Below are 8920 nucleotides of genomic sequence, written 5' to 3' on the forward strand. Positions count from 1 at the left end.
ATTGAAGTGAATGTATGATCCATAGCAAATTGATGACGATACATTGCAAGCATTACTCGAGGAAATTGGATTAGTATCCTCGGTATATCACAAACCTGCAGAGAGCTTCATCACTCCGAGTGTGGGACCGAAACCAATTGAGGAGACTGGAGATGAAGGGAATGTAGAGTTAGAAGAAAGTGAGGAGAACAGTGAGGAAAGTGAGGAAGATGAGGACATCTTTGAAGAAGAGGAAGAGAGTAATGATGCCAACTTTGTGTTTTGAGTAGTATGAACCTGTTTATTTTGGAGATGTAGAACAAAGATTTCACATTTCACTTCCAAGTCGGTGACCACTTCCTACACCCCACTTCCTCTTATAGACATCATCATCCTTCTTATTGATTCCAGCAGGTGGAAGTCCCAGCATTCTCCGTCTAGTCATCAAGATTTCATTCATCAATTACAATGAATTCGGTGTCACAAAGAGAGGTAGATTCTTCGTCTTTTCACAGACTTGAGAGAAGTAATAGAAGATATGGCCAGTGATGATTCCAATTACATTATCGGTAATTGGAGCTCCCATCAACAACGAAAAGGCGATGAGAACGAAGGGAACGTAAAACCCTTTGATGGAGATACCCCAGAAGGATCTGGGTGTATTTGGGTTCTGCTTACTCCAGAGATAGATGCAGTACTGAAGAAGAGGCATACTCAACAAGTAGTTAGGTATGATGAAAGCAACAATCTACGGGAAAACGGTTTTGTTCCACCTACAATGTTTAGAAAAGCACCCCATAATACGCAGAAGATAAAATCAGCAGCATCTCCTGCAGCACCTAGAATAATAAATGATATGAGGAGACGTACCTCGAGTACAACTGAGTGGATTCAACTCAAAACTGGATCCAAAGGAATAACTCCGTTGTTACATTCACCCAACTTCTTACATAAACATTAGGTTGAAGACGAAGTTCATCGAAGGACCTCCAATGTAAAAGAAATTCGACACAAGACGCCAGATCTAATCCTCACGAGATTCCTCAGTCTGTACTTCGAAATGTTTGAGAACCAGATTACGAACGAACACTAGACTGAAAGGATCAAAGAGTCCAAAGTTTCCTCCAAATCCTGTCAACAGAAGAATCACCAAATAGGTTCTCGTGAACGGAGGAATTGCATAGAAGAACGACGAAAAGCCGCTATCTGTCTGCATTGTGAATTGTGAAGAAGAAAAGAAATCCTTTCAGGGAATTGAACTCTGTATATCATGTGATTGTTGCAAATCACTTACATTTCTTGGAATGGAAAAGGAGGAGGCGTCTAGAGTGAGGCAGGAGCAATTGAAGGGATCTGGATGGGTGTCCATGTACCCCTCTTATGTAGATAAAGAGAGATCAATCAAAGACGGTCGTCGAGTTAAGGTTGAATGTGCTTGTATGATTGTAACTGGTACTGTGAATAATATAGGTGAAAATCCATCAACAATGGATGTAATGAATGCATGCACCAAATTGGGTCTTGATTGTCTTCTTGAAGTAGGTTTTTGATTTATCATGAGATGTAGCCAAAGAGATATCCAAAGGCATGGTGGGTATTTGGAAGGTGTCGTATTCGTCTTCATAATCCCGATGGTAGTCCTTGTAATACAACAATTAATTCTCGTTTCACTCTGTCTATCATATAATATATAGGAAAAGAATTATTTCATGCTATTGGTAAGATGATTCCATTGGTACGTGAAGAAGTCAAAAAGGAAATGCCTACACGTCCTGCTGCGAAGTCTACCAAGAAGGGAAAAGGAAAGGGAAAGAAGAATTCGTTTGTTTCTTGGAATCAGCCATATTGAGTAGTTAGGATAGAACATATGTAGGGATGCAGCTGGAATATCATACCCAATTGAGATAACCAACTATGTGATCTGAATACACCACCTAGTCCAAAACAGCAGCTAACAACTCAGGAATGCACCAGTTACCCAACAAACAATCTAGCTACAAACTAGTCATCTAACAACATTTCTTTTTATTCCCTTGTGTATTGTTGCCCATCGGTAGACTTGTAACACGTTCTGAACCAGCATCCATCACCTTTACACCATCCTTCTCTCCCAGTTGCATCTGACCTGATTTGATACGGTTGATAATCTCTCGCGCAGTCATTACAAATACATTATCCACATTGTATCCTGTTTTTGCCGAAGTCTCTAAGAACAGCAAACCATTCTCCTTAGCAAAGGCTTCACCATCGGCTGTGGACACAACCTTGTCTTCATTACGAACATCATTCTTATTTCTATCACTCACTTTGTCTCTTTTCACCTACCCAACTAGCGTAATTACTATATTCGGATTGGTACTATTGCACTGAACTGCAGATAACCACGACTGAAGTTTCTCGTAGGATTGGAGATTGGTCATATCATATACTAGAATGGCAGCAGCCGCTTCACGATAATATGCGCGAGTGATGGCTTGGAAATCTTCTTGTCCTGCTGTATCCCAAATCTGGAGTTTCACATTCTCACCATCAATGTTAAGAGACGACGAGCCAAAGTCAACTCCAATCGTAGGACCCACACTTGCCGAAAACTTTCGATCCGTAAACTGTAACAGAAGGCAGGATTTGCCTACAGACATACTACCAACGATGATAAAGCGCATAACATATTTGGCAGGACCATCAGCTGGTCTAACCTGAGATGGCCTGGCTACGGTTTTAGATGTCTCTTCTGCAACATAAGCTTCTGGAACTGAGAGAGGAACAGTAGGTGTAGATACAACAGTAGGGGTTGTCTCCACTTCTGTATGAGGCTTCTCAGCAATAGTACTCGAAGGTTTTGGTACAACAACAGGGACAGTCTCTAGAAGATAATAAAAAGTGGCAAAAGATAATACCTTGGATCTTTGGTGGAACAAAGGGCTCTCCATCCACAGCAAAGTAAACCTTGTCGCCATCTTCCAATTCTGCAACACTCGTAATCTCCCCTCCAAACTCATTGTATACAACCGATTTTGATCCCTGAGGCCGATTCACCTTCAGTGATACCTTGTACACCACTTGATCCCAGGATTCGGTTTTTGAGATGTATAGACTACTATTACCCATTTCTGGTTCTCCGTTGATATAGCATTTCACTTCAATCTTGTTCATTCTTGAGGAAAACAACAAATGAAGAAGCGAATTTGGGCAGGACAATCGCGGGAATGTGTTTTGTGTTTCTTAGAGAAAACTTGCTTTTTAAGAATAGGATTTGAAATTATATTAGGTCGGGTTGGTGTAGTGGCTATCACGCTCGCTTCACACGCGAGAGGTCGCGGGTTCAATCCCCGCATCCGATACTTTTCTTTTTCTTTCCTTGAACAAACAATACAGTCTGTATGATTGGAGCAATACATCACGAAGGCTTGAAGCCTTTCAAAATACTCTCTTGAATTATTAGACACAATATCATTATGATGCGCTTCAGGTACCCACCTATATCAGATTCTCTTATTATCTCCTACCAGGGGTCATATGTACTTTGTGTGAGACAATATAATTGTTTTCCTGCTTTAAATGGAACAATCTTATCATTCATTCCATGGATATGAAACACAGGACACTACAATTCACAATCTTCTCCTTTTCTCACATCAATTAGTTTAGCTGTCTCCTTATTGTTAAAGGATCACAACAACAGAGGTAATCAGTTCGTACCATCTGTTTGCCAGAGAGCAAAGCGCTATGCAAAATAACTCCCCCAATCCGCAGCCGTTCCATTTCAAACTGCCGACACCCATCTTGATATATCTCCTTCACAACCTGCGAGGTTGGAAGGGATGCTGCTCCCGGTTCCAGCGAAGCACCTGATTGGAACTCCGGCTGAGAAATGGATGATGGAAGACTCGTAGGAACAGACCACTTCGAGTGGAATGGAGATTTGGTAGGTGGTACGAAGTGAGATACAGGATAATCATCCTGAATCACAGACTCATCCGAAGAGTCCCGAGAGGAATCCAAATATTCAATTAAACCGGATTCTGAAGAATCTCTACTGTGAAGAAGGTAATCTGTTTGTTGTGAGAAAGGAGGAGGATGACGTCTCCGCTGTTCTTGTGTTCGCTGTCTAGAATTCACCAGACAGAGATTCTTTCCGCTGCAAAGCTTTGCTGCTAGTCTACAAGTTGGTACACTCCCAACTACATGTTAGAGAGATATTCCAAATATACTGCTCTCTCCATAGAGGAAAATGTGATCTGATGGATAAATACCTAAGGCATACTTAAACACTTCTTCTAGATCGCGACACATTGAGACCTCACTATAGCAGCCATCACTATAACCATATCCCTCATAATCGTAGACAAGAACATCAACAGAAAGATGAGAAGAGATTTGCATACAACGACGTAACATTCCTCCACAATCCGTTGCATTGGCATGACTGTATATGATAACACCTCTGAACTTCAGCAATATAATAGAACAATACTTATTTTGCGGTTGCTTGATATGCATACAACAGATAGAAATATCAGAAGTTATAGAGAGATAGAAAATAAACACGTTCTCAGGAATGCGAAAGGCCTGCTCACGAACATAGACTTGCCCCACAAATCGGCCAGCCACACTATCTACTATATCTAACTGATAACCATACATGAAATGTAGCTACATGTACAAGGACACGGTGGTTTAAAGGTTACATCATTAATCACGTCCATACAATTACATTTCCTTGTAAGCAAAGCAGATAGGAAGGAAAAGACGTTACCCATATTGAGATGGGTAAAAAAGGAAAGATGCAAAACAATTATACATGTTTGTGTTAAACGTGACTATCACTGGAAAGATAGCTATAACTGTCAGTTAAAGTTGATAGTGAGTATGGTTAGACTAGGATCAACATGGAATGTAAGGACCTTTCGTTACCAAATTGTAATTCTACAAACAACACTAACTACACTTTTGGCATAAGAAAAGGAATGTTTAGAATTCCTCCAGCAGCAAGCACATTTAAGAGCATACTCACAAGATACAGAGATATCAAGTAAATACCAAACTTCTTTGTATATGTATATTTCTGAAGTGGTACTACCTAACTGTAATTGACTGACTCCAACCCTACAATGAGAGTACTAAAAAGAGTAACAAGTAGGAAAATAAACGTTAAGTTTATCACTTCTGTATCTTCTCCCAACGATATTCCACTTCTACACATCATTCATATCTCTTTCTTATACGGATCCTCTGCATATCGAATTGACAGAGCAACACCTAAACCTACAAGCAGACTAAACATCGGAGAAGCATATATACCTCCGATAGCCATCTGGGGATATCCTTGCTTGGTAATGGTTACATCACCCACCAAATCACTAATACTGTTCCCTACAGCGAGAATAGTGAGACCCATTACGAACGGCTGAATGCCAGCGATACAACCGAGGGCATTCATCAATGATACCAGCTCGTCAGCAATCTCCTCCACCCACATGATCGACATAAAGAAGGCGATAAACAAAACCACAAAGAACATCCACCCTGAAGGAGGATGTTCCCAAGGTGTGAGACACTCGAAAAATAGAAACAACAACGGAATAGCGATGAGAAGAACTAACCAACAGGGCACTCCAAACATGCTATCCGTCCAGGCTTTCTCTGACTTGTAGAACAGGAACAGAGGAATACCAAAGGATGTGAGAAGGAGATGGAACTTATTATAACGCTCTTCCATAACCACGGGAATGGTAGCATTTCGTAGAATAGTCATTGGTGCTTCAATCCAATAAATGATCTTCCAATACCATGATAACTTCTTATAATACTCCACTTCATTCTTCACATAGCTTTTGAACAAAGACCATTTCTCATTCTCTTTCGGGACCTCAGGCTCATCCTCAGCCACTGTAAGGAGATTGGTCATCTCAGAGAGTGTTTGAGGATACGCCTGATCCAGAGAGGGATTAATCTTATCAATAGATTTGTACCTCTCAGGGAGAATGGGATGACTAACATCATCCTCCTAGCATGATAGACCTATAGAACCCCTACATCGTCGAGTTCATCCATCACCATCTCCTTCACCATGTGTCGCACGCTATACATGGGCTCCGACATTACCTTCACCTTGGCTGTGACCGACAGACCTGTAGTACCAACAATCTCATCCACATCATCTGAATCTCATAAGGATAATAAATAATACTTTGAGTAAGCAATACCTCTGCCGATCCATTTCTACTCAGCGTTTCGATATCATCATAAACATCACTGGACTGCTTCCTGAAGATGATCACAATCTATTTGTCATGCTTCAATCAAGTCTCTACAGCCACATAAATAAGGTAAATAACGATAAAGCCGATGATCTCCCACAAATGAATCTTATGGTCGAAAAACACAATTGCAGTGTAAATGGTCGAAACAATATAGGTGACGATATCACGATAAAATGATAAAGGATTCACTTTACAATCACTCATGAAAGCAACAACTCCTGTAATCACAGTTGTAATGAATAAGCCAGCACCCAGGTTTGAACCCATCCCGATATGACTATGTCCTCCAATAACAGCGGTCATTAAAGCAAATACATCAGGTCCTCCATTACCGAAAGACAAAAACGTAACACCAGCAATACTAGGTGGAATTCCCATTTTCTCAACCATATCCGTCAGTGTAACGCAAAAATACCGATCTGCAGTTGTTGCCAAAATGTAGATAATGAAAGCCAAAAGTAGAAACCAACAAACAATGAACACGGGCCGCTGCCAACCATGAGCAACGCATTCCTGGAGATAACTAATATTAAGCAACAATGTTGAACTTACAGGTAATTAAACATACCAGCCTGGTCTTCGCAAGCAACTTCGGAACAGTTAAACCGTTCCTAGTAATTAAGGCAAAACAACTGTCGATACCATGATATCCCAAGCGCAGGTATCATTGTCATATGTAGATAGTGTATCACTAAGGAAAATACTAGTTTCTAATTGTTCTGTCGACAATCGATGAAGCTTCACTACACATCACTACCTCAGTTGAGAAAAACTTGTAGCACCCGAAATTGCAACAATGACAGCTAGCAGAGCCACCGACTGGACCGCTTTCGAGACAAAACGACTAGTTGGCATCTTTTTATACAGAAAGAGAAACGTCGAATCGCATTCAATCCGCCATCCAATCATATTCCGTGAACAAAAACACATGAATAATGAAATATCAAGTGTGTAATTGAAGTATGGAGTCGTTCGTTGGCTTTCCTATTCGGTTGAGAATATCAAAGAAGAGTATTCAGTTAATGGGGGATAGATGCACCAGACACCACGTTTGGAGAGAGAACAACAGTTGGTCGTGTGAAAGAAGACTGTTCAAAGAATCAAAGAGATGCTTACTTGGAGACTTCGTAGTGGTCTGTGCGTCCGGATCGCCAAGTTCTCTTATACTAGACGATTGAGTACCTCAACACGACTTGTTTTGGGGATTGAATCAAGTTGTGACGATTCGTGTGCGGCAGTTGTTTCTAGCAAAGGAAGCATTCTTTCTTCTTTCCAATTATCGCAAGAGAAACAGAATCAGCAAAACCGTGGTGTCATTCCTTCGGAGGCAGCCAAAACACATCGAAAGAATCTTCCAATTGTCGTAGAAAAAGCGTTGGGTTCAATTTATGGTGAAATCGATGCTGTCGCCTTGACCATTGGCCCAGGGATTGCTCCTTGTTTGGGAGAGGGTCTTTTATTTGCTCAATCATTCTGTCAGAAAAGGAAATTACCATTGGTCCTTGTAAATCATATGGAAGGACATGCTATGGCAGCTACAATGAAAGTGTGCAAATCAAAATGTTGATTATTTCTAGAATGACGTGCCATTTCCATCGATTGCATTCTTAGTTTCAGGTGGAAATACCGAAACCATTCTCTGCAAAGGAAGTGATCAACCATTTATAAAGCTTGGAAACACATTGGATGATGCTTGTGGGGAGTGTATGGATAAGGTATTTCGCTATATCTATGAGAACATACCCAATGTGTTTCCACCAAATGAGGTTATCAAACATGGAGGTGCTCAGATCTCAAATTGGGCATATAGCTATGAAAATCTGATGAAGAAGGCCCACTCTAATGATGTATGGATCAAGCGAAATAGAATTCACTTCCCTACTCCGTTATCTAGCCAAAAGAATTGCAATTTTTCCTTTTCTGGAATCAAAACATACTCCATTCGGTATTTGGAGAGGGAGATGAAGGAGGGTCGCTTTGATTATGAGCAGGTATTACGATTTAGTTTCTATTTTGAGCGAGCTATTGTCAACCATCTGATTCGAAAGCTCACATTCACTATTCAATCGCATCCATCTATCCAATCCATCGTTATAATTCTGCATTGGAATAACTCATAGTGTTGTGGAGGTGGAGTAATGAGCAATCGGTTACTGCAACAACGAGTGAAAGAAGTTGGTGAACTGAGTTCTTTACCTGTGTTCATTCCACCAAGAGAGTCCAGAATTGAAATTTTCATCACCTCTAGATTGTGTACTGATAATGCAATTATGATTGCATGGCGTGGTCAGCAACTTTTGGATCAGAATCGAAGTATTGTTCCTTTTGACAAAGTTATGGACGTACGTTATAATGATCGATTGGATTTTGTGAACTCAAATGTTTGTTCCTTAAGACGAAAATAGTTCCGATTTGTGTCAATACCATTGTTTTCAAAAGTCTCTAGAGAGTTAGACACGATGAGTTGGAATGATGTAAGCCACTTGGATCTTGACTGTAACCACATAGTTGTTCTCAGGTGCCGAGAACGTGATAGAAGAGGACATGGACGAGTTCGAATAATGAATTGATGTTATGGAATGTAGATTCTTGAATAGTGTGGATGAAATTTGTTCGGAGATGGAGAATCTCCTACGTGATGAAGTCAAGGTAGATCATTTGAAACAAAGCAAAGAACT

The 8920-nt window shown here is 40.6% G+C and overlaps 6 protein-coding genes across 6 annotated transcripts; 2 read left to right on the forward strand and 4 right to left on the reverse strand.

The window, feature by feature from the left end:
• Positions 1-307: 307 nt before the first annotated feature.
• On the reverse strand, positions 308-1195 carry JH06_4200 (hypothetical protein; the record flags this gene model as incomplete). The annotated part of the gene is made up of 6 exons (XM_014670169.1): positions 308-416; positions 447-727; positions 757-818; positions 850-881; positions 930-1003; positions 1034-1195. 6 exons carry the CDS (start codon positions 1193-1195, stop codon positions 308-310), a joined length of 720 nt encoding a protein of 239 aa, XP_014525655.1.
• A 151-nt stretch (positions 1196-1346) lies between these two features.
• JH06_4201 (hypothetical protein) lies at positions 1347-1828 on the forward strand (the record flags this gene model as incomplete). Its single annotated transcript, XM_014670170.1, has 3 exons — positions 1347-1517; positions 1547-1643; positions 1674-1828. 3 exons carry the CDS (start codon positions 1347-1349, stop codon positions 1826-1828), a joined length of 423 nt encoding a protein of 140 aa, XP_014525656.1.
• An 85-nt stretch (positions 1829-1913) lies between these two features.
• Positions 1914-3132, reverse strand: JH06_4202 (GTP-binding protein; the record flags this gene model as incomplete). Its single annotated transcript, XM_014670171.1, has 4 exons — positions 1914-1969; positions 1997-2274; positions 2305-2842; positions 2877-3132. The coding sequence occupies 4 exons, from the start codon at positions 3130-3132 to the stop codon at positions 1914-1916; spliced, it is 1128 nt and encodes a 375-aa protein (XP_014525657.1).
• A 1028-nt stretch (positions 3133-4160) lies between these two features.
• JH06_4203 (alpha beta hydrolase) lies at positions 4161-4623 on the reverse strand (the record flags this gene model as incomplete). The annotated part of the gene is given in 2 exon segments (XM_014670172.1): positions 4161-4232; positions 4252-4623. 2 exon segments carry the CDS (start codon positions 4621-4623, stop codon positions 4161-4163), a joined length of 444 nt encoding a protein of 147 aa, XP_014525658.1.
• A 298-nt stretch (positions 4624-4921) lies between these two features.
• On the reverse strand, positions 4922-7097 carry JH06_4204 (cation calcium exchanger like; the record flags this gene model as incomplete). Its single annotated transcript, XM_014670173.1, has 9 exons — positions 4922-5059; positions 5090-5174; positions 5205-5986; positions 6016-6140; positions 6170-6263; positions 6294-6765; positions 6795-6853; positions 6885-6985; positions 7016-7097. 9 exons carry the CDS (start codon positions 7095-7097, stop codon positions 4922-4924), a joined length of 1938 nt encoding a protein of 645 aa, XP_014525659.1.
• A 253-nt stretch (positions 7098-7350) lies between these two features.
• Positions 7351-8362, forward strand: JH06_4205 (putative tRNA n6-adenosine mitochondrial; the record flags this gene model as incomplete). Its single annotated transcript, XM_014670174.1, has 2 exons — positions 7351-7788; positions 7820-8362. The coding sequence occupies 2 exons, from the start codon at positions 7351-7353 to the stop codon at positions 8360-8362; spliced, it is 981 nt and encodes a 326-aa protein (XP_014525660.1).
• Between the last annotated feature and the right edge of the window lie 558 nt (positions 8363-8920).

The sequence above is a fragment of the Blastocystis sp. subtype 4 genome (assembly GCF_000743755.1).
Source record: "Blastocystis sp. subtype 4 strain WR1 chromosome Unknown seqid_0318, whole genome shotgun sequence".
Lineage (NCBI taxonomy): Eukaryota > Bigyra > Opalinata > Blastocystidae > Blastocystis > Blastocystis sp. subtype 4.